The 25,486-nt window shown below is 39.0% G+C and overlaps 2 protein-coding genes across 3 annotated transcripts in view; both read right to left on the reverse strand.

The window, feature by feature from the left end:
* The window catches only part of TULP3 (TUB like protein 3), a 44,919-nt gene extending 25,131 nt beyond the window's left edge, over positions 1-19,788 (reverse strand). The window contains exons 1-2 of the mRNA XM_044679976.1: positions 19,707-19,788; positions 4,127-4,178 (exon numbers count right to left, since the gene is read on the reverse strand). Coding sequence (XP_044535911.1) covers positions 4,127-4,178; positions 19,707-19,777 — 123 coding nt within the window. The 5' untranslated portion in view covers positions 19,778-19,788. The remainder of the gene's footprint in view (positions 1-4,126; positions 4,179-19,706) is intronic.
* A 1,472-nt stretch (positions 19,789-21,260) lies between these two features.
* On the reverse strand, positions 21,261-25,081 carry RHNO1 (RAD9-HUS1-RAD1 interacting nuclear orphan 1). Of its 2 annotated transcripts, XM_044678389.1 has the most exons (4): positions 24,968-25,081; positions 24,461-24,715; positions 21,917-22,299; positions 21,261-21,856 (listed from the first exon to the last, which is right to left on the reverse strand). In XM_044678389.1, the coding sequence occupies exons 2-4, from the start codon at positions 24,626-24,628 to the stop codon at positions 21,664-21,666; spliced, it is 744 nt and encodes a 247-aa protein (XP_044534324.1). In that variant the 5' UTR covers positions 24,629-24,715; positions 24,968-25,081; the 3' UTR covers positions 21,261-21,663. The 2 variants fall into 2 exon arrangements, with proteins under 2 accessions (XP_044534324.1, XP_044534323.1); XM_044678388.1 differs by having other exon boundaries at positions 21,261-22,299.
* Between the last annotated feature and the right edge of the window lie 405 nt (positions 25,082-25,486).

A 25,486-nucleotide genomic window follows, 5' to 3' on the forward strand; every position in this document is an offset into this window, starting at 1 on the left:
GCTAGCAAATTACTATCATGAGAAAGCAACATTCTGACTCATTGTTCTAAATAATTTGGTTTCACAAGGCCTAGGTTTTGATTCCATCTAATCCAGGAAACATTTATTAAGCAAGGCACTACACTGTATGGGTGCTATATAGAAAATGACCTTATACACTCAAGAAGTTTACAATCAATAAAATATACAGATAATTAACTGTGCTGTAAAACATGAATGACATAAATGCAATTTTTTTCAGAAATAAAACTATAGGAAATTTGAGGCAGTCTCCATGCTCACTCAGCTAAAAATAGAGTGAGGAAAGCTTTCATGAAGGGAAGTCGCACCTGTGCTAAGCCTTAATAGATCAACATATAAAGGCAAGGAGTTTGGGAAGGAGTGGAGGTGCCAAAGCATTACAGGAATGGGGATGGCATAAAGACACAGAGATGGCAAAGGGCAGAGAATAAGAACGGAGGGGGTGGAGGAGTGGAGGATAAAGTAGTCCAACTTGGCTGAAACACAGACTACAGAGGAGTATGATGAGATAAGTGGTGAAAGATGGATTGGAGTCAGGTTGTGGAAAAGTCTTGAATACCAGGATCAGGATGACAAATGCTAAGTAAATATAAGCATAACATTGACAACTGACACCTATATATAGTTTATCTTTCTCTTAAATGCTAAAAGTGATCAAAGAGAAGAAATGAGAGAATAGCTCTTTGTAAATCGAAGTGGAAACAAATATGATTAAACTCTATTATGCTGTAGTTTATCTACTGCTAGATCATGTTGCCTTTACAAATATGTATCACATGGCCTAGAAATTCAACAACTTTAAAAACTTCCTTATGATTTGAATAATAAAAGTGAAGAATCCTCCTCTCTCCCCAATCTGCCAAGATGGCTTACTATGATATTTAGGGAAGAAAGACTGAAAAGTAAAAGTTGTAATAAAATAATAGAGTAAATTATATGGTAGTATAACTTTCTTTCACAGAAGTTAAGGGACCTCTTCAGCTAACAGAATAAAACTCGAGTTATCATTAGCCCAAATTAATTACTATCTAGCTTTTCTGAGGCTCTTGTTTCTGAGAATTCCTTGAAGGTGATTGAGCTAGCCTTACACTATCAAATTCTCAGAAGGTGGACTAACTACAGGTGTATAAGTAAGTAGCAACAGAACCAGATAGGTTGACTATGGTCTTTGTGTATGTCCAATTAAAAGTACTAAAACCTTTCTGATATATCCTCTGGGGTTCTAGGCAAAAAGTCAATCCTATCTGCAAGTTTATTCCATCATTAGCCATTTGTTTGATGTTTCTACACCTAGAAGGTACACTGACAATAAAAAGATATGAAAGGGTAAACCATTAGCAAAAGGACTATGAGAATTTTATGTTCTTCACCAGAAAGCACTAATATTGCATAACTAAAGTGGTTCTGTGTTCCTCAGGACCTATATTCAGATTTCTCATTCTCCAATTGCCATACACCGTACTACATGCTGGGAATAATGTGTTAGTTAAAATCACTTGGGGTTCTATTTAGAGCTATTTGGGGCTCATTTGAGCATTAAGGTATGTAGATTATATGACAAACTTCCTGTGGACATTTTAGGGGACTTTGGAAAACTACATTTCCCATGATTCCTCATGGCAGACAGGAAGCGAGATGATGTAAGAGGGGATAAGACTCCTGGAGTCAGGAGGGGCAGTCTCTTTAGTTACCTAGGCGGCAAAGATAGGAAAGGTAAAATGGCTGAGGCGATTTTTGAATAGGTTTCTTACAGGCGCGTGGTCGATTTATCTCTATCAGCATGGCTTTTATTAAAATACTATTCTCCCTTTTAATCTCGGCCTTCATCATTTTTAATAATAACAATACAAAACCAAGGGAAACAACATGCACATACAGATAACACACACATACACATACACACATCTATGTGGAAAAAGAAATGACAAACTACTTTGGTATCTTTGCTAAGAAAACCCCCAAAGGGTCATGAAGACTCAGACACAAATGAACAAGAAAACTTATCTATACATAAATATGTACACATATTAATTTTTTCCCACTGGACCTACAATTTCATCAAAGTGGTCTTGGTAAGGAATTTCCTTCATCAATTCATAATGACATCTTTCCTGAAAACTTAAGTTAATGGGGCATTGACAGAGATTAAGTGAGTTACCCAGGATCTCTCATACATATACCCAACTAGTACATGTCAAAGGAGGGACTGGAACCCAGGTCTTCCTGATTCAGAGACCAGGTCTTTAACCAATATGTTAAACTGCCTCTTATAAAAATATATATATAAAAATAAATACTAAGCTCTTTCCTTAACTTCAATACAGCATCACCAGCCACTTGCTAGACATCTCCTGGATCCCCTGCAATTATTTTCAACTCTACAAATCCAAAACTAAACTCATTATCTTCCATTCTAAATATTCCTTCAAACTTCTCTCCATTGAAGGTACCACCAATCTTCCACTTCATCCAAGATTCACAACCTTGCAGTCATCTTTAATTCTTCCTTATCTTTCAACTGACTACACACCCCAACACCTACTTCATCCCTATCCAATTCATTGCCAAATTTCGGAGATTCTATCTCTACTACATCTCTTGTATTTATCCTCTTAGCTCCCTACAAAACTACCATCCCAGTTCAGAATCTTGTCACTTCCCACCTAGATTACTAATCTAGCCTCCCAAATAGGGCTTCCTGCTTCTAGTCATTACCTTTTCCAATATACCCTTCAAACAAATGTCAAAATAATTTTCCTAAAGCACAAGTCTGACCACATTGCTCTTGCTCAAAAATCTCCAGTGGCTCTCTATTGCCTCTAAATTGAAACAGAAATCTTTCACCCTAAGAATTTAAAGTCCTTCACAACATGATTCCAGCTTATCTTTCATGTTCACTCCCTTTAATCCTCCTTGGTCCTTTTGGTCACTTCATTCTAACATTAATGATGTCTCAATATGTGAGGTGTAATTGTGCCTAGCCTTTTTTTTAAATTAAATGCTCAATTTCTATCTTAGGATTGAAACAAATATCAGTTCCAAGGCAGAAGAATAGTGTAAAAAGATTAGACAATTGGATTAAGTGACTTGCTCAGGATCACAAAGCTAGGAAGTGTCTTAAAACCAGATTTGAGCCCAAGACTTCCTGTCTCTAGGCTTGGCTCTCTATCCACTGGGCCACTTAGCTTCTCCTCTCCAACAGAAAGTCTTTTAAGGATAATTAAGCCACATAAGTCAAATTCATGAGCTATACTCTTTTAGAGAGACAGAGACAGAATTCGGAGAGCAGAAATAAGTCTCTAATGAGGTTGGGGAGAGGAAGACCACACATCTAAGTAGCTCACTTAGGAAACAATTCCTAGAGAAAAAGCCATATAGCTGGGAATCCCTGGGTCAATGCTGATGGAAACAGGAATAATTTCTGGAAATCATTTACTTTGTGGTCCAACTGTAGGAAGATCATAGATCTGAAAATGGAAGGGACCTGGGGGCCATTTAGTCCAATACTCTCTTTTACAGATGAGGAACATTTATCATTAATGGGGTTGAAATGTGAGTCTTTTCTGTTTTAAGTTCTTTTGTTTAATTAAATAAAAGCTGTCCTGTAGCCTATGTAACATTAGTCTGTATTCTTGCAGTGAAACCGAGAATCCTTTTATTTTTCTGTAAAGATGTAGACGTGATCTATTTTCTTTTTTTAGTTTATTTTTTATTAAGTTTTAAAGTTTATTTAAATTATTATTTAAGTTTATTATTTTTAAGTTTACTTGTTAAGTTTATTATATAAATGTAAATATTTATTATTTAAGTTTATTATTATTCCACTAGGTTTTACATGTACATGATCTATTTTCTGATTTTTCTAAAGATACCCCTTATGACTGACCAAAGTCTATGTAAACAGAGAAGTGCATGTCTGAGACACTAGTTACACCAACTCCGAAGGTACTCTTTAGCAAATAAACATAAATACCTTTCCCTTTCCAGGCCTTATTCCAAGAAGTGATCAAGGAGAAAATTTGTTTTGCTTGAGAAGGGTCAAAACCATCAAAGATCATATTATTATTAGAAGGACTTCAGCACTAAAAAGTAGAATCTTCTTTACCTGATTATCCAATTTCAACTGCCGGAGCTTCATATTTTCATCTTCAAAGGCCCTGTGTTTAAAAAAAAAAAAAAAAAAAAAAAAGGGCAGAAGTAAGGAAGAAACAATGTGGAAATCTGGCTAGCTCTCAGACATGTATCTGTCCCTCTGAGCTCTCTCAAGGCAACAGATTTTGCTCCAGGGAGGTCAGTTTCTTAAATGTTCTTCATACTATGTATGATCTGGCACCCTACCTGCCAAACAAAGCCAACAGAAATTGCTCCCATCCACCAGAAGATTAAGATCAAGGACTTTCAGTCTATAAGGAATTACAGAGCTTATCATAAAGACAAGGGAAACTCTAAGAACAGCTTATAGATTGATTACATTTTAGGAATGGCTCTAGACTACACAAATACATTAAGAGGAGTTCTTGCTCCAGTGCTATCAATTCTTTTTTTAAGCCCTAGGGCAGTGATAGTGAACTTTTTAGAGATGGAGTGTCAGGCCCTACTCCCACCCCATCCCAGACCCAGTGCTGTGCCAGCCCCCAACTAGAGACTGAGGGTCATGAGTACACCATGCCTCACCCACCCCTTACCCCAGATGGGAGGGAGAAGTGCTCCCACTGGGCTGCTGGGGAGAGGAGCAGGGGAGTGGCCAGAGTGCTCTGCTCCCCTCCGCCCTGCTGCCTGTGAGCAGCCCACCTTACCTCCAGTGCACTCCCATTGGGCTGCTGGGCAGATGGGGGAGTGTGTGAAAAAAAAAATGTCCTCAGGCACCTGGAGAGGGGGAGGGGAGCAGCTCCACCCAAGTCCCTCTGCCTTTCTATTGAGAGAGGGTGGCCAAGTGCCCACAGAAAGGGCTCTCCGTGCCATCTCTGACACCCATGCTATAGATTTGCCATCACTGCCCTAGGGTATAATTTCTCAGTATTTTATCTTAGCATTGTTATATCACTACTCCTTCATGGGTCTGAGATAGTTATATAATGCAAAGCAATCCAAAGATTTAAAAAAAAAGGTTCATCCCAATTAGTTAAATTTTGTGTCACCGAACCTATAATAAACTCCAAGGACTTAAATATACAGTGCTTTCTGGTTCTCTTACATCCTATCTATGAGTTTACAAGTAATTTTGAACTATCTAGACAATTTTCTTAACCAATATTTTAGTTCCTTATCTCTATTTCAGTGAATAGATCAATGGACCTTGAGACAAGAAGATATAAGCTCAAATTTGGACTCAAACACGAAGTAGCTATTTGATCACTGGGAAATTAATCTGTCTGCCTCAGTTTTCTCATCTGTGAAATGGTGATAATACAGCATCTACCATATATACAGGATTGTTATGAGATATCCATAAAGCTTTTTGTAAACCTTAAAGCACTATAAGTATGCTTGCTATTATTGAGTAGTATTAAAGCTGTCCTGTGGAAGAAGTAAAACTTCCTAACAAATAGAGCTATCTAATAATTAATGGACTGACTCAGGAAATAGTGACTTCTTCCTCACTGAAGGTCTTAAAACAAAGGCCTATTCAAATATGGGCTGGACTACATGGGCTCTGATCCTGTGATTGTGTAACTATTAAAATAATTTCAGGGATTCTGCAAAATCCTGCCCTCTACTTTTTGAGTAACTGACTACCTTTACCCTAGCATATGCCATGATGTAAGAAAGGTCAATTTAGAAATGAAACCCACTCATTGCTATAGAGCAATGGTTTCCACATTGTTACAAAAGGTATATCTAGGGGATTCCCTGAAAGAATGGTCATCAATTACATGTTTAATGCAAGATTGCTTCATCACCAATGTGTCCAACCTTCAATACTGTACCAGAATTATGCCATAACTTTTGCTATAAACAAAACTGGACTCTTAATATTTCTCTCAAGGCTTCTAAGGATAAAAAAAATTACCACCCAAACTAGATGTGTCTTGAATGCCACACCTAGATACCAATCAACCAAATAACATTCTTCAAGCTCAGGCAAGTTGAACATAACAGCCAAATAGCATATAATCAAAGCTCACTGGCATAGACACTAAATATATATTATGTAATCATACCATCTAGGTGTCTTTAATGTCTGAAAAAGACATACTTTCATTGAGTCATCCAGGACAGTTTAAATTATAGCTCAGAAATAGTAGCAAGGATATTTTGTATACTTACATTCATAATGAACAAAGATTCTCTTTGAATTAGAAAAAGATCTTGCTGAATCTGTGGGATTTTTTTTCTCATTTCTGTCATACTAAGGGTACTAAGTAATAAATCTAACTAACCTTGGCTAGTAAATATAACAGACTAGAAAGGATTCCTGATTTGCAACAAGAACTGAGGTTAACAACTATTTTTAAATCTCAATTTTAGTTTTCACAAAAAAGTGTGAGGATAAAACCTTCCAACTCCTCCAAATATGAGAGGCAGAGACAGAGACAGAGAGAATTCAAGGGCACATAAATCTTGGAGAAACAAAACAAATTATCACCAAAGATGATGCCCTCCTGACACAGATCACTATTCTCTTGTCACCAAACTGGGGGAAGGCACTAGAATTAAGAGGGGTTGGGAAAGGCTTTCTGAAAAAGATGGGATTTGAACTGGAATTTAAAGGAAGCCAGGGAAATCAGTAGGTGGAGTTGAGGAAGAATGAATAATGATGAATAACACAAAGAATTCTGTAATAAGAGTCCTGTATCAGAGAGGAATCCATTCCAAGACCTACCAGGGAAGGCTAAAACTGCTGATAGTACTGAACCCTACTACAGATAGTTCTGGCTTTAATTCTTAACACCTATATAAACTTTATTGTATAATACTGTGCTCTCTCTCCCCACTCTTCAGCCTTCCCAGACACATACTCTGTGTGGTGCCCCCAACCTCTGCAAACCACAGCAGTCAGATTTCTGCCAACTGGCCCATGTTAGTCTTCCATTTGTATGCACTTTGGGTACTAGGGTTCTTGTCCCCAGCTTCCATGTGTATTTGAACTGTGTGCTGGTCTCCTCCTTCATCTGATGGCAGCCCCCTGCCTGCCTCCTTCCTCCCCCTAGAATTTGAAGAGGGTAACTGAAACCATAGAAAGCAAAACCTCAGATCTTATTGGTTCCAATTCTTTCCTTAAGAGCTCTTCCCTATTTCCTTGCTTCGCCTCTTTTAGGTATGCTGGAAAAAACCATTTTACTATGAGTCTTTAAACTTTAAAGTTTGAAGTTTATATAGTTAAACTTATTATAATTTTTGATACTAGATAGTTCTGCTGGATTAGGGTTTTATGCAGCTCCATTCCCAGCTATTCTTTCCAGGGGAGTGGTTGGCTCTGCTTTGTCTGCTCTGGGTCCTCTAGATTCTCACATTTCTACCTTCCAAAGTTCAGGCCTCCTAATATATGAGATTCACAGCGTCAGACCTTTAGGGCCCTCTCTGGTATGTCAGGACACAATGTTAAGAGGTCTCAGAATCCTTGGGTCTGGATTATTCAGATGTGAGTCCTGGTGATACCATATTTCTCTGGTCTCCGCCAGATAATGCTATTTTCCCAAGGCTTCCAAGGTCTGCACCATGGGACGGTCTCGGGAACTCCTCCACTCTCTTCCTGCCTCTGGACACAGAACCTTACAGGTAGCCTGTGTCCTTTGTTTCTGGTTGTGTGACGGCCCTGCACTGGTGCTGGCTTTGAGGATGGGCTATCTCTGTGCAGTTCTGAGGCAGAAGAAGCCTCTAAATATTGTTTCTTATTAGATTTCTTATTAGAAGACTTAGAGGTCTTCCAAGAGTCGAGTTGCCATTGCTGCAGGTATATCCTGTATGTGTACCTCACTAATAATGTACTCAAGTTTGAAACTATATTCTTCCCATGTATACTATGTGAGGTAATATAGCCCAAGTTTACAGGGAAAAGTTTACTAACTAATATTTTTACTATGTCACCTTCGTATCTAATGGATGTGTTAATAAATACTTAGATGGAGGTTTATAAGCCAAAGTTAGTAGGGTATCCCCATGGCTAGAAGAGGTATCACTGGCTGCTAGGGAGCCAGTCCATGAGTACAAGGTAGGGGAGTAGCCTAGAGTTAAATACTATACCTGTAAGCCTCTTTTCCTAGTCAGTTTAGCTCATCACTTGAACCAAAATGTTTTATTTCTTTCTGTACGTCTGAGAGGTTTTGATCTAAAATGACTACTGAAAAAGATCAATTTGAGATTTATCAGGTATAAATCACCTTCTGTCCTGGCCTTCTTATGGAAATATAAATTACAAAACTGAAGACTATATTTATTCCTACTAAATCCATCACAAGATAACTTCAGAGATTTAATTGTACCCCTAAGACAATGGTCATTTATACAAAGCATCACAGATTTGAGATTCTGAATTACACACTAAAGATACAGCACCTAACTTTTCTGAGAGCATTAATAACTGAAAGAAAAGTTGTTTGTGGGGCATGAAAAAAGTAATTCACTTTGGTACAAATATTAGTGTTTTATTCAATTCTACAAATGTTTACTGACTACATACAACCTGGAGAACATTGTGTTAAGCAATGGAGGATCTATTCTCAAATGGAATTTACAGCTTCTTAGGACATACATGAGAGCAGCATCAGTGTGAGCATAATAGATGAAGAGCTGACCTTCAAAGGGAGGAAACTTGGGTTTCAAATCTTACCTTTATCAAGCAGGCACATCCTGCCTTTGTGGAGTAGCCTTTCTGTAGACCAAAGCTTTCAGAGGTACACAAAGAAATGGAACATTTTAGCTCCTTGGAAAAACTAAACCATTAGAAAAAGCTTTCATGTAGAGCCCCTCTCTAAGCTACTCTCCCAACTCCTATTTGTGTGTTGGTTCCCCAACGGGTAGCTGTTCCTCAAGGTTCAAGGAGCAAACAGGAGTAAAGTTGCTTCCAGGCAACTCTAAGCCTCTCTTTTAGAGCAAGTGCTGATCTACATTGATATGAATTTTCTTATCAGGAGCTGTCAATAGCAATGAAATGACAAGTTCAGACCAAAAAAGTGAGGATGGGATGGAGAATATATAACATATACACTAATAACTATAATATTATTATAAGTTTATATACAAAGGAGATACAAAATGAAGTCCAGAAAGTCAGCCATATTAATGATGTAACTGGGGGAGGCTTCACAGAAGAAGTATTATTTTATCTAGGCTTTAAAGAAAAGAATTTCAGTGAGTGGTTAATGAAAAAGGAAGCATTATGAGTATAAGCAACAGCCTAAAGAAATGGAGGCAAGAAAGTATATACTTTATTGATAACAGCTAGAGAAAGTCAGACAACTTTGTTATTGGGTCATTTTATCTAATCTCAACTGGGTCTTTAATCTTCCTTATTGACCCCTCCCTTCAATAGCTGTTCTGAATCCTCTCTCCCCAAGTCCCCAATTTCAATATTGCCCCTGCAAGGAAGAAGTTAGTGGGCAATGATAGTTTTTTAAAAAGCAGCCTATCAATAAAATGTTTTAAAAATACACATAGAAGAAAACAAAAAGAAGTTATGAAGAGGCCACAAACAAGAATTTTGTTACTACCTTGTTAAATTTAATATTTAAAAAAATGTTTAGAAGCTCACAATTTCATTCTTCTTTTACATACTGAAATGTTTGTTGGTTTATAATAAAAAGAAAATTTTTAAAGGAAAACAAAAAGAAAAATGCCTAGTCATTAGTAAAAATAAAATTGAACATTCATTTAACTTGCACCAAAATATTTATTAATTGCCTACTTTGTGTAATATGCTGAATGAGGTACTCTTCTAGAAACATGCCTAGTGTTAAGAAAACACAAATGAGGATGAAGCTTTTTACCACTGTAACATATTAGGATGCTATGGAGGTAGTTAAATGAGATAAACTGGAAATCTCAAATAAATACAACTAATCCACAGTGTATCTTCTTTGGTATTTTTAACTTTAGGTGTCTAATGATATATCCCATCTTTTGCTGGGAATTCTGTTTTCAATACTAGTGAACAAGCTCCAAAGTAATGCTTCTGCTAAATTCTTAGGAATATACTGACCTGCTTGAGGACTTTTAAGTCAATTCTTCTAGCACCTCAAAGAATAAAAACAAATAGAACTTTTTTTACATTGCAAATATTCAAATTCTCTTTCTAGGCTTTTATTTACCTGACTTCTTAGTCTTATATGGAGAATTTTTCATAAAAACATATGTAAGATCTAAAGGAATTATTTATCATTATTTTATTTTTAAAATTCAAATGAATCTGCTATAAATTTAGAAATACTCCTGGATTTTGTTGGATGTCCAATTACTACATGTAGTGTTCTAGCTAACTTGGCTAAAGTTCCTCAGTTTCTGAATTTTGCTTTTATCTCCTCTGCCACAGCTATATGTGTCTTTAAATTCTTGTGTGCATCAATATACTCTTGCTCTGGTTCGATTAAGACAAGAGTTATATCAAGTTTCATCACATTTGAGTTAATCAGCATTTATTAAGTACATACATATAATATCATGCTACAATGGGAAGAGTACTAGTTTTCGGACTCAGGATGTTGATTCAAATACCTGCTCAGCCACTTCCAAACTGTGTGACATTAGGAAAAGTCAGGATATCTCTAGGTCCCAATTTCTTCTTCTGTAAATAGAAGTGGTTGAGACTGAAAGAAAAACTCTCCATTCTCTATTTTAGGCACAAATCTCCCAGGCTAAAATAATTAATAAGATAAATGAATCTAAGCAATTCTGCTTGAGACACAAAATTCAAAGGGATGGAAATCCATCATACCTTTGAAAATATGTCTGACACAAGCCATTCCCACTTAAAAATAATGGTATTCTCCCCTCTAAAAAGACAAAATTCCGTAAGATTCTCTTTTACTGATCAAATGCTTCTTTTGAATGAATAAAAAAAATTCTCCTTAGTTTTGATTATTATCCTAATCCCTGGACCACTGCCTTGTTGTAGTACAGTTCAATGAAACTATCATGCAGGGTTACCCAAGCTAGTCAGGTCACAGTAGAGAGTTGTGTAGATCACAACAAAATATAGCAAGTCCTCAAAAACATGGGAGTTCCAGACCATCTGACTTGTCTCCTGAGCAAGCTCAGAAGATCAAGAAACAATAATTAGAAATAAACATAGAGGGGCAGCTGGGTAGCTCAGTGGATTGAGAGTCAGGCCTAGAGACAGGAGGTCCTAGGTTCAAATCTGGCCTCAGACACTTCCCAGCTGTGTGACCCTGGGCAAGTCACTTGATCCCCATTGCCCACCCTTACCAATCTTCCACCTATGAGACAATACACCGAAGTACAAGGGTAAAAAAAAAAAAAAAAGAAAGAAAGAAACATAGAACAACTGATTGGTTTAAGCCTGGGAAAGGAGTACCACATGGCTGTCTTTATTTATTTAACCTATTTGAAGAGTACATCATGCAAAATGCCAGGCTAGATGAACCAAAAGCCAGAATTGTCACTGGGGAAAATGTCAACAATCTCAGAGAGGCAGACAATACCACTCTGATGGCAGAAAGTAAAGAAGAATTAAGAAGCCTCTTGAAGAAAGTGAAAGAGAGCAATTTAAAAGGTGCCTTGAAGCTTAACATTAAAAAAACCTAATATCTTGACAACTGGTCCCATCACTTCCTGGCAAAGAGAGGAAGAACAGAAGCAGTGTTAGATTTTATATTCTTGGTCTCAAAGATCATTGCAGATGGCAACTGCAGCCATGAAATCAAAAGAAATCTATTCCTTCGAAGGCAAGCTATGGCAAGTCTGGAATAAAAAGAAATCACCTCTTTGACTCAAATGTCTATATAATCAAAGCCATGGCTGTTCCAGTAATAATGTATTTAGTTGCAGAGTTGGACTATAAGGAAAGCTGAATGCTACAGAATTGCCACTTTCAGGCTATGGTGCTAGAGAAGACTTTTTAGAGTCCATTAGACAGCAAGATTAAATCAGTCAATACTTAAAGAAATTAATTCAGACTATTTCCTAGTACATCAAATATTAAGGCTGAAGCTTAAACACTTTAGCCACATAATGAGAAGACAGCACTCACTGGAAAAGACCCCAATATTGGGAAAGACTGAAGGCAAAAGGAGAGGGGAATAGCAGAGGACGAGATAAATAGTATCATGGAAACAATAAACATGAAGTTGGAGTGTTAGTAAGAGAGGAGTCACACAGGGGAGTCTGATTTGGTATTTCCATCCTTCCTGAGGTGGCTTTGCAGCCTTCGAGGTCCCACCTGTGACTGGGTCAGACAAATGGGTTTGATGACTCCTGGCACCCATGGAATCAGAAAGAGTTGGATATGACTAAAAATTATCCTAATAAATTTCAGAAAGATATTGGAGGGGAGCAAGGAAGAATTCAACATTCTCCCTTTAAAGCTCTTAGGTCTGTGATAAGAATAAGGCTCTAGAGGTCTTTAAGCCAGAACACTATGCCCTAGACATTGAGTAAGCACAATAAGGTTTCCTATTCAGATGAGAACAAGTTCTTTTTTTTTTTTGAGACGCTCATTTTTAAAAATTCATATGAACTTTAAAAAACATCTTATGCCAATTTTTTCGATTGACTTTTTGAAAAAAATTATTTTATTAAATTTAATTTTTGTTTGATACACTGTTTTATTTTTCCATATTATTCACTTTTGCAATAATCTTTTACAACCAAAACCCCAAATCATACACCCATATAAACAAGTGATAAATCACATGTTTTCTTCTGGATTCCTACTCCACAGTTCTTTTTCCAGATGTGGATAGTTTTCTTTCTCATAAGTCCCTCAGACTTGTCCTCAATCATTGCATTGCTTTTAGTAGCAAAGTCAATTACATGTGATCATTCCACAAAATGTTTCGGTTACTATGTATAATGTTCTCCTTATTTCATAATGTCCCAATTTTGCCACATCCCCTCCAACATTCATTGTTTTCCTTTATTGTCATTTTGGCCACTCAGCTAGGTGTAAGGTGGTACCTCAGTTGTTTTGATTAGCATTTCTCTAACCAGGAGGGATTTAGAATGTTTTTCATATGATTATTGATAGTTTTGATTTCTTCATCTGAAAACTCATATCCCTTGACCATTTGTCAAGTAGGGAATGATTTAATTTTTTTATAAATTTGACTTAATTTTTTGTATATTTGAGAAATTAGACCTTTGTCAGGGAATTTTGTTATAAAAATTTCTTCCCAGTTTGATGCTTCCCCTTCTAATTTTGGTTACATTGGTTTTGTTTGTATAAAACTTTTAAAATTTAATATAATCAAAATTATTCATTTTATATCTTATAATGTTCTCTCTCTTGCTTGATCTTAAATTCTTCCCTTCTTCATAGATCTGACAGATATACTGTTCCATATTCACCTAATTTACTTATAATATCGCCCCTTTATGTTTGTCATATACCCATTTTGAACTTATCTTGGTACAGGGTGTGAGATATTAATTTTTGCCATATTGTTTTCCAATTTTCCCAGAAGTTTTTGTCAAATAGTGGGTTCTTAACCCCAAAGCTGGAATATCTGGGTTTATCGAACACTAGATTGCTGAGGCTATTAACCCTATGTCTATTCCATTGATCCACCCTTCTAGCTTCCATTGACTTTTATAGAAGAAATGTGAACATTTGGATATGCAAATAATAAAAGCATGTTTGATATAGAATCATTGTTAAGATAACATTTTAAGGGGAGTGGCATGAAGAATACTTAAAAGTGAAGAGTCCAAGTTTTAGTCCTAGCTCTCTGCCACAGTCAGTCATATGCTTATGACAATGGGCACAGACCAAGGTCTTTAATCAAAAACATTAAGAAAATACTATTTAATATTTCTAAGAGGCAACATGAAATAGAACATAGTCAGGCCTAAAGCTAGAAAAGACTGGATCTTGCCTCTAACACATTCTGTCTTAGGCATCTAATTTTTTAATGCTTTAGACAACTAAGACTGTAACTGTACCAATGAAACAGCAGGTTCTGTTCCTATCTCCTAATACTTCTTTTTTTTTTTTTTTTTTTTTAAATTTTAAAACCCCTACCTTCTGTCTTGGAGCCAATACTGTGTATTGGCTCCAAGGCAGAAGAGTGGTCAGGGTAGGCAATGGGAGTCAAGTGACTTGCCCAGGGTCACACAGCTGAGAAGTGTCTGAGGGCAGATTTGAACCTAGTCTCTAGGCCTGACTTTCATTCCACTGAGCTACCCAGCTGCCCCCTCTCCTAATACTTCTTAAAAAGGTGAGGGCTAGGAGAGTGAAGGAAGAGGATGCTTAGTATGCTTCCATTACTCTAAGGCCCCTTCTAGCTTGATACCTATAAAACACTGTGCTACATTATCAATAAAGAAATTAGTGTCCCTTCCTTCAATAAGCTTACATACAATCTAATAGGGAAGATAACATGTACACAAATAACTAGAAAAAAAGTAAAACGTGTAAGTGTATAAAAGACATTCAAAAAAATGACAGTTTGACAAAGGCGAGATTATTTCTAGCTAATCAGCTTTACTAAAGTGATAAAAATATAAAACATTTCACATAGTTACTCACTAAAATGTTCTTGGGTACATATGCTGCTAAGTGTCTAACAACTGGCTTGTAGTACACAAGATACAATTTAATCTGTATTATTAACATTTTCCTCATCACTTTCTTATGTCTAGACAATCAACAAAACAAATCGAGCCTTGATTTGTAGCATTTACTAATTTCTGTGGTGTTATTATCACTGATACAAGTATAATCCACAATAGCCAAAACGGTACATTCTCTCATGTAGTCATGAGAACATGAGGCACATAGTAATCATCATATAAACTTAGCTTTCATCATCATCATCATCATTCCCATGTTCAAAAGAAGCTCCTAATCTTCTGTTGAATGATTTAGGGATTCTTTACTTTGACTACATGCTTCCTCCCATTCAAAAATCATTCAAATTAACACACATTTATTAGATACCCACTAAATTCATCCCTCTACTGCTATTACTACTAAAAAAAGGAGCTGACCAAGTTCTTTTTGTTTTTACACAAAATGTTATTTTCACCACAAGATAATTCATGTCTGGGGCAGCCACTTCAGGGATCCCCTTCAACTGCCTTGATACACCTAAGGACCCATTAGAAAAAGGTCTTGAAAAGTCCTTCTCCCCTTCCCCAGTGCACACTGCCAAGTTCTCAATAGGTTTTGAAGTTATCTGGATGGTGACTCCCACCTCATCTCTGTCCCTCCCTGAGTTACCCAAAGACATCATTCCATTTTAACTCAGAAACCCACCACCCCCTAATGTGGCAGGGGACAAGACATTGATCCCCATATTCCATTTAGACTAACTAGATGGAACAGTACACTATGCACTGTTGGTAGAGGTGTGAATTGGTTCCGACTTTGTGAAAGTAGTTTACAACTATACCCAAAAGCCATTTAACTGCACATACTTTTTATCCCAGCAATATCTTTACTACTATCAGCAAAAGGATCAAAGTAAAAGGGAAAGAATTCCTAAGTTCATTTACAACAGCACTTTTTGTTGTAGCAAAGTACTGGCTGCAGGTAACCATCAATTAGGGAATGGCTGAACAAATGAGAGACACCCAAGTGTCATGTGTGAATAGAGAGCTGGACCTACAATCCAGAACACCTGAATTAAAATCATAGTTTATACACTTACTAAGTTGTGTAACCCTGTTTAAGTCACTTAAACTCTATGAGCCTCAGTTTTTCTCATATGCAAAATTAGAATAACAATTTCTAACCTTAAGTTGTATTTTTAAAGTTCTCAAATCCTGAGTGCACAATGAGTGCCAGGCCTGGATTCAGGAAGACCTGAGTTCAAATGAGGACACGGACACTTACTAGCTATTTGTCACTTAACCTGTTTGCTTCAGAATCACATCTACCTCCCACAGTTGTGTGAGGTGGTTAGCATAGTACCTGGCACATAGTAATCATCATATAAACTTAGCTTTCATCATCATCATCATCATTCCCAAGTTCAAAAGAAGCTCCTAATCTTCTGTTGAATGATTTAGGGATTCTTTACTTTGTTCTACTAAGAGGAAACAAGTAGGAATAGAAAGAAATACAGAGGAAACCAACATAGTTCCACATAGAAAGACAACAGCAGAGCTACCTAAAATGAAAGGTCAGAAGGCTCAGAAAATTTTCAATTTTTCTCCATTAACAATGCCAACAAACAAAAAGATTAAGAACACAGAAATTCCACTATAGTAATTAACTTTCTACAGGTCTCACAATTGGGAAAAAACAAAGAAGATAGATGTTTTTATCCATTTGCTATAGCACTTTGTATTTACTATCAAACTTATTTACAACACAGTATTTTTTTTAAAAAACGAGTGTGTGTATACTTTGCAACAATAATTAATGAATCTGATGAAACTCTGAGGGCTAAGGAAAAGAGAAAGAAAATAAAGAAACTTGCTTTGGGAAAAATCCCAGCAAAAATTTAAATTTTATTTTTAGCATCTAAAGAAAAAAACCACAGTAGATAAATGAACTCTATTAAGAAAATTTTGGGATGTGAAAATGAGCCACAACTAATCCTGATTCTTGGATGTTCTCTTTCACCAAATCAATTCTCCATTAAAAAAAAAAATGGCTTAGTCAAGCCCTATCACAAAAAACCAATTTACATTGCAAAACAGCCAATTTCCAAGGCTCAGGTGACTTTTCCTCTATCAAAATCACAACTTTGGTTTCAAATTTAAAATTTAGGGAAGGTTTTATTTTGTTTGAGGAACTTTTTTATTTATTATGAAAATATATCCACTGCAAGGCAAAACAGACAAATACAAATTTTAAGTTACAGAATACTATATACCTACTCTTGATCGTCTATTATCTTTTTATCTCAGTCTACCTCCTATTTATTTGTCCTACAATGTAAAGCATTTCTTTGTCCACACCTTTATAAAAAATCTGAAACCTAAAAGCCAAAGTCAGTTCATTCTCTCTCTGCCACAGATGCACTCAAAAGCAACAGAAGCTATACTACTACTATCTGGTAGAAATAAAAAATTACCTGACCTAGAAATTATCCTTTGTCAATTTTCATTTTTAAAAATGAGATTTTTTTTTTCAGAAAACTTAAGCTCCATTGGAGATTCCCATGTTCATAAGTTTTCTTTTCTCCTACTGTTCTCCCTTGCCTGCCATTCCTCTCCCCTCCACCCCACTAAAAAAATTCTCTCTTTAGATTTCAAGTTCAAGGAATTAAAAATCTTTTGGATCGTTACTGGATCAAACAAACCTGATTTTAAAAGCCATCAGGGGCAGCTGAGTAGCTCGGTGGATTGAGAGCTGGACCTAGAGATGGGAGGTCCTCAGTTCAAATCTGGCCTCAGATATTTCCCAGCTGTGTGACCCTGGGCAAGTCACTTAACCCCAATTGCCTAGCCCTTACCTCTCTTTTGCCTTGGAACCAATACACAGTATTGATTCTAAGACAGAAGGTAAGGGTTTAAAAAACAAATAATAAAAGCCATTAGTCACATGAAACATTAACTTGTACACATGTAAGTAACAACGTTTTAAATTCATTTATTCAATCCTCCACTGAAGTCCTGCTGGGGAGTAATGATGACCTTGGTTCCAGTACAGAGAGCTCTTCCAAGATAAGCTTTAATCCAAGAAGTAGCCTGATGCCTGTCTATCTAACTCTTGAGAAGTATATTGCCAAAAAAACTGAGCATCAGAAAACATTTTTTTTCCCTAGTCACAGCAAGCCATTATAACCATTACGCCTCGATTTTTGTTTTGTCATAGGGTTTCAATGACTTTGGAAGAGAGAGGCTGACAACTTTATGCAACTCTGCTTCATTTAAATCCCATTCACCAAGAAGTCAGGACATCACCCCTTGAGGTGTCTAGGTCCTCTTCAAAAAACAGTTAGAATAACAACTACTACTCACAACTAAGATAAAGAAGGGTAGTGAGAAGAGTTGCCCTCTACATCAACAGAGGGAGCACTCACATCAATGAAATCACAGATGCTTAAAGTATTTAATCATTCAATGAATATTTGAACACTGACTATAGGCATCCTAGCCTGCATCCACTAAATAAATGTAAGCAGAAAATTAGAATACTACTCTAGCAATTTCTCCTCCCTTTCCAAATACACTGATATTTAATATGATAAAAAGTGTGGAAATAGTTGCTTTGGACAATGCAATAATTAAATCTGAATTCAGGAGTTCCCCTCTTGATAAATTAATCAAACTAGATTAAAGATTAGAGTCTCTTTTCCTCTTCAGCCTTTCCCAAGACCATTATGTTTATTCAAAGTAAATCAGCAACATAAATTATTAAGGAGTGAAAGAAGTTGTCATCTTCATGCATGGAGAGAGTATTTATACCAAATGAAATCAAAGATCCTCAAGTATTTAAATATTCATTCAATAAATATTTGAACACCTACAATGCATAGTATCTTTTACCTATCCTTCAGTAAAAGGGGGGTAAGACACATTTATTGGCAAGTGTACTATGAAATCTGTTCATTAATTCGTTTATTTTATTGTTCAAAGGAACTGAATCCACAGCTCCCAACAAACCAGTCTGGAAAGGAATAAGAAACTGGAGAGGCACTCGATTTCTCTGATTATTTAATTAAAATTTATAAAAACAAGACCTTTACCTATTAACTCTAGATTACCCACGGTATGGGGCAAAGAGAAGGAAACACATTCATTTGGATTTGTCTATAAGCTAAATATCTTTCTTCAATGTAAAGTTTTAACACTCTCCAGTTTTGGGCTATCCCCTCAACACCTCAAAGAAAGCAACCAAGCATCAGAACTGGATTCAAATCAGGCACACTTACTAGCTGTGACATTAAGTATATATATATACATACCACTTAGAACCTCAGTTTAATCATCTGTAAAATAGACATAATTAATTACTACACTATCCACATTACAGAGTCGTTATGGGGAAAGGCGGTTGCAAATTGCTGGGCAATATGTGAGTTAAGGGAAAACATATTTCATACGATTTTATTTCCTCAACTCTCCTTCCGACGAGGAGGTGAGAGAAAGAGGGAGCTGAAAGAGAATGAATAGAAAACCAAAGGATCTAGGTAACACAAATTGAATACTATGATCCCGAATAATCCAGAATAATAATACTTAATATTTGCAAACTAATTTTGCACTTTCAGCCTATTAGTATCTTCAAAAAAGCTTCGGAGTTAGTGTTAGTTACTAGATCCCATCCAACAACGTTTCTGCTTTGACGACCTCATATATGAACATATTTTAGTTTATTTATTTTTTGGTTACAGCATCTCTTGGAAGCAAATCTTCCTTTTATTCGCCACCAAGGGAAAAAAATGCGGCCTAGTGTCGGCAGAGAAAAAATGCGAACCCCCCCCAACCCCTTGCTGGGCGGAGAATGGGCAAGAGCAATTCGGCCCAGGACCCCCGGCTCCCCACCTCCCGGCCGGCCCCTCCCTTCCTCCCTCCTGGCAAGCAGCGGGCCCGCGAACCCACCCGCCCTCAAGCCTAACCACTGAGCCCCAACCTCCATGGTCCTTGGAAGAGCCCGACCACTACCCAGCGCTGACCTATCCCCGCCGGGCCCGAGTCTGTGGCGCGCCGCCTCCATCCCGAGCCGTTCCGCAAGCGGGAACTGCATCCAGTCCCCAAGGCTCCGACCCCGGCTCTAGAAGCCGAAGCCGCAGCCGACGCCGCAGCCCGCCCCCTGGCAACCGGACCCCGCACCACCGCCACCCCCCATTGGTCAGGAGAGCCGCCGCTGCCGCTTCATTGGCTGTTGTTGCAGTCCAGCGATGCGGGAGAGTTTCTAAGGGGAGGGGGGAGGGGGCGAAGGAACACAGGGCGCCTGCGTAGGAGCCCAAGATGAGCCAAGGGAGATAGACCCTCACCCCCACCTGGGGCGCTGGGGGAGGAAAGGAGTTTGGATCCCCTCATACTCCGCCCCAGCTCTTCAACTTGCGGCTGTCCGCGGCGTCCTGCCCAAGGGACAGGCACAGTGGCAAGTCTCAGGGCCTTCCCTTTCACCAGCTTGCCCTCCATCAGACCACATAGCTACCCCTCTTCCAGTGGCCAAACACGGACTAAGCAGTCTCCACGTTAGGAATTGGTGTGATCCCTGCTCCAAGGAGCGGTCAAACCGCTCTGTCCCTAGCGCCGGGGGCTCTCCCCTGAGACTCCAGCCCACCTCTGAAGCCCACGGTTCTCCAAAACACTCTGAATGGATCAAGTAAAGAGAGGTTAAGAGGATGGAACATCCAGGGCCTGGGGTCAGGAAGCCTTAAGTTCCAATGTGTCCTCAGACACTATACTTAACTGTGAAATGTGGGCAAGCCACTTGTTTGCTTCAGTATCCCCAGTTGTAAAATGGGAATAATAACCGCACTTAAGTGACAGAATTGTTTTGAGGAATTAAACGACAGAATGTCTGCAAATTAAATGCCATCCCTTCTACTTTTCTCAATGAGGGCAATTTGACAAAGAATATTCCTTGGGCAAAGTTTTAACTACACACTTTTCTTGAACTCTACAGTCCTAGAAAATTGAGACCCTTGGCTCTGGTACGGTACAGCACCTGGCACATATCTTAGGTGCTTCATAAATGTTTGTTCCCTTCCCTTCCACAAAGTCTAAATCTGTTCTTCCTCTGGTCATCCAAAGAATCTCCTTTGCCCACCCTCACCCCCACTTTCCCCCACCTGGGGCAGCTAGGTGGCACACTGTTAAGAGCAATAGAGTAATGGGCCTCTGATCAGGAAGACATCTTCCTGGGTTCAAATCCTGCCTCAGAAATTTACTAGCTTTGTGACCCTTAAGCCACTTAACTGTTTGCCTCAGTTCCTCAATCTGTAAAAATGACCTGGGGAAGGAAAGGGCAACCACTATAGAATATTTGCAAAGCAAACCCCACCACTGAACAACTGATTAGCTAGAGCTCTGTTTATCAGAATCCCTAAACTTGCCCTCTCGTGATAGCCATGGGGTTTTCCTTTCTTTGGGCACCTATACCACCTGATGATCAGAGGCATCTTGTTAAATATGAAATACTGCTGTGCTATAGGCAATAAGGGGCAGTTTTTACTTATCATTTTGTGCATTTATTTATAAACATTTTCTAAAAGTTATCTTCCTACCCTTAAGTGCATATTTTACAATCTGTTGAAAATATTGTAGACTATTTTTCCTCTAACTGCAGTGAATGATCTTTAAACTGGAAAAATAGCAGGAAGAAAAATATAAAAAGAATGGTCCATATTTGCTATGCCAATAACTGGTAATACCAAAACACAAGTGAAGGAATTTCTGTTTTTGTTCACATAATGATTCCCAGATTGATGGTTCCCTATTAAATCAATAGGAAGGACCACAAGGGTCCTAAATAATACTTAAACCTGTTGATTTGATCTCTTCAAAGGCCAGAAATTGGATTTAGCAGCATTGCAAAACCCATCCCATGAGGCAATGTAAGCTTCTACCTTCCTGGATCCAAGTTATTGGTAAAGAGAGACCAATGTTCCAAGGCTCCACTCAAGTCTTCACAAGAATCTGGCTCATGCTCAATTTTCCCCTCTCCCTGAGGTACATAAGAAGTTTATATCTTCGTCTCCAAGTTACCTTCAGCCCATAGTTCTCCTCTGGTGTGTCTGCAACCAGAACAGGTCCAGGGTCTGGGCTCTTTGGAGGATGCATTAGGAGGGGGCAACTCCTTCTCATTTGCTGCCTACTGCTTGGGCTCTTTGGAGGATGCATTAGGAGGGGGCAACTCCTTCTCATATGCTGCCTACTGCCTGTGGGAATTTGCCCACTGTTCTTCACGGGAGACTGTTCTGGGGTCTGGATACCAGGTGGGATAAACATGTAACCTGGAGTTTGAAGGTCATGAGGAGACAATTCCCCACAGCTTTGAGGGCTGAATACAGGAACCAAGGGCCTATGAGCAGTGTCTTTTGGATTCTGCATAGGACACTTTGTAACTGAGAGACTGTCCAGAGCAGCTTCACTGGGAGAAGACTCTGAACTCTCAAAGGACAGAGGTGGAAATCTATTCTTGGTCACTTTTCGACTTGAACCTTTTGCTAGATTCCGAAGATTGTAAGGCACCTGCTGCTGCTTTGGGTACGCTGGCAACCAGTCTTCCACTGTATTCTTAAACTGAGGAGACACCTAAGAAACAAATAGAAATAGTCAGCCCAGATCCACAAACATCTCCGGAAACGAATCTAGTCTCTATTCAAGAAACGATAGATATGATACCCAGATTTTCTAAAATAAGAGCCTATCCACAATTAAAATCAATAGCATATTTAGCTCATATTCTACAGTATGAGCATTAGACTTGGAGTCAGGAGTTTGGGGTTCAAATCCTACAAGGAATAGGAATATTACAAGAAAAGAATCATAAACTTTAAAGTGCTACATATTTATGAATTATTGTTTTTAATAGTTGTCCACCTATTTCTCAGCCACCTTTAACAAATCATTTTTTTTTAAATCCTTACCTTCCATCTTGGAGTCAATACTGTATATTAGTTCCAAGGCAGAAGAGTGGTAAAGGTAGGCAATGGGGGTCAAGTGACTTGCCCAGGGTCACACAGCTGGGAAGTGTCTGAGAACAGATTTGAACCTAGGACCTCCCGTCTCTAGGCCTGGCTCTCAATCCACTGAGCTACCCAGCTGCCCCCTAACAAATCATTTTTAAAGCACTCTTTAAGCAGAAGTTGAAGCCTAAAACTGGCCCCTGCTCTTAACTTTTACTTCTCACCATATAATTCAAAACTCTTTCAAGTGGTAGTCTTTAGAGTATTAAGACTGTCAAGCATGGAGTAACCTCCTAAATAATAAATAATGTACCTAAAAATGAACATACATTACTTGAGAACAATGAAAAATCCATTCTCCTTCTCTGTATCACATGGCTACTTTTATCATCAGATGCTGCAAAGAGCGCTACTCAGAATCTTTTTTTTCTAGTTCATGTCACTCTTCTACTCAATTTTTATTAATTTTAGCTTTTAAAGCCATTCACAACCTGGCCCCAAACTACTCCCTACAATTAAGCCCAAACTGACCTTTTCTCTGTTCCTCAAATAAGACACTCCATCTCCTGTTTGTATACTTTTCTCAGGCTTCCTTCATGCCTTGAATATGATTAATTTTCATGTATGCCTCTTAGAATCCCTCTCTTTAAAAACACAGCTCAAGTATCACCTTGTCCATGTACAGATTTTCCTCACCATCACCAATTGCTAGTGCCCTCTCTACTAAACTACTTTGTATTCTATATATACACATACATATGGGTATTCAGATGTTTAGAGATATACACACATACATCTATAAACATGCTGTCTTCTCTTTCAAAATATAAACATGTCAAAGTAGGAATTGTTTCATTAGAGAAGGGCCCACATAAATCTTTTGAGGATGTTTGAAACTAGTGTTTTAAGTGAAAATCTGCTGACCCCCATATCCAAATGTTTTCTCTTCCCCATTCTTGCCACTTGGCATGGTGCTCCATGGCTTTCCAACATCATGCCCTACCCCACCCAAAAAAAGAAAAACTTTTTAAAAAGGAAAGGAAAAAAAGTAAAAGTGAAAGCATAAAAGATAAGCAGGGGACAGACCTTAGACTGCTGCCTTCACCTCAATTACTTAAACCAAGGAAATTGACACCTCAGATAAAGTGGGTTCTACTTATAATTGTATTTGTATCCCCATTACCTGGCACTTAATAAAGATTCTTAACAAATGCTTGCTTATTGAGTGAATCAGTACATGGAAAAAAAGGAAGAAGGTGTCTTCAAATGTTACTGCAGTTGAGGGACTTAATGACTGTTAATTTATTAAGCTAGCCACAGATCAACAGTAACAGGGGACACAAAGCAAAAGCACATATTACTAAGTCTTCAGACTGCTGTTTAGTCTTTAGTGGGAAAGAAAGATTCCTGCTAGAAAATGAGTGTCCCAAATGGTACAATGCCCCCAAATTGCCTTGTGTAGTCACTGCTCTTTGTAAAGAGTGACATAGCAAAGCCAGTCTAAATGTCAACAATTCTTCCTGACCAGTCAATATCCGATCAACCCCTAATAATTTAGCTCTCCCCTCAGCAAGAGATTTGAACCTGCCAATTTTTACAATTTATGGGAAGGGCAGTTAGTTGAGGCAGTTTCACTAGATTGCCTAGGAATGGCAGACAGCAATAGATAGAAATAACTTCTTGCCCCCGTGTACCACTACATGGGTGGATGGCCCTTCTCATGATGAGTCAATATACAGAACCATCTAGTATCACAAGCGCCAAGTGTAAGAACTCTCTGGCCCTACCCAAGAAGTGATGGTCTTGTGGTCGATCCGTTTGATGGGAGCATGTCTCGGGAGGGCTGCTGCCGGCTGTGGGGATCCATAGGGATGCTTGGGTCCGTCCAGAGGCCCTTCTCGGAATACCAATTGTGTTTTTCGGGGCTGGCCTTTGCCCTTCTTCCTGGGAGGCATCAACAGTCAAGGAGGAAATGACAGTGAGTAGCCTCATGTTGCCTGGGGTAATATGTTGAGGAGTCAGGCAAAGATCTTCACCCATCCCTAAAGAGCAAACAACGAAACAAACAGATAAAGAAAACCGATGACACCCACATTCTGGCCAGACTAGCCAGCGCTGCCTAAGTGAAAGCGGGGTATAGCCATGTAAAACCTAAAATGACCGGCCTGAAAATGCAGGAAGAACTCAGGTCAACATGCATATATTAGGCGCCAGCTAGGTACCACGCTTATTAGCGCTGCAGGAAAAGCAAGGCGATGCTACAAGAAAGGGGAGGGGAAAGTATGGTAACTTACACAGAGAACTTGCAATTTCTCCAGGGAAGAAAACACCTGGAACAAAAAGTCAAGCATGGAGGAAGGGGATCCCGAGAAGCGAGGCTCAGACAGAGGGGATGAACACCTGACGCTCCTCCTCGCTACCTCCGCCAGCCCCGGAAGTCCGCCCGGCGGGTTCCCAGCGGTCCGCTCAGCTGTGCTCTGCCTCCTCCCACGCCCGCCCCTTCCCCTCCCCTCTTTCCTCACACCGGCGCCTGCTGCCCCTCAATCCCAGGGCTCCGACCCAGCTCAACACGGCCCGAGTTCCGGCCCCGAACGCTTAAACGACGCCAGGCCCCAATTGGTGGCGCCCGCCTCACGTGACCGGCAACGTTCCGCCGGCGCCAATTTCAAACCGCGGAACAAACTGAAAGCCCCCCCCTTACCCCCTCCTCCCCCTCCCCTGGTCTGGGACTCTCCCCTCCCCCCTCCCGACGACCCCACCCCTCCCCCCGCGGCCGGGGACTTGGCTGACCCGGCCCCTAGAGGCCTGGGGCC

This window comes from Gracilinanus agilis, chromosome 5 (assembly GCF_016433145.1).
Source record: "Gracilinanus agilis isolate LMUSP501 chromosome 5, AgileGrace, whole genome shotgun sequence".
Classification (NCBI taxonomy): domain Eukaryota; kingdom Metazoa; phylum Chordata; class Mammalia; order Didelphimorphia; family Didelphidae; genus Gracilinanus; species Gracilinanus agilis.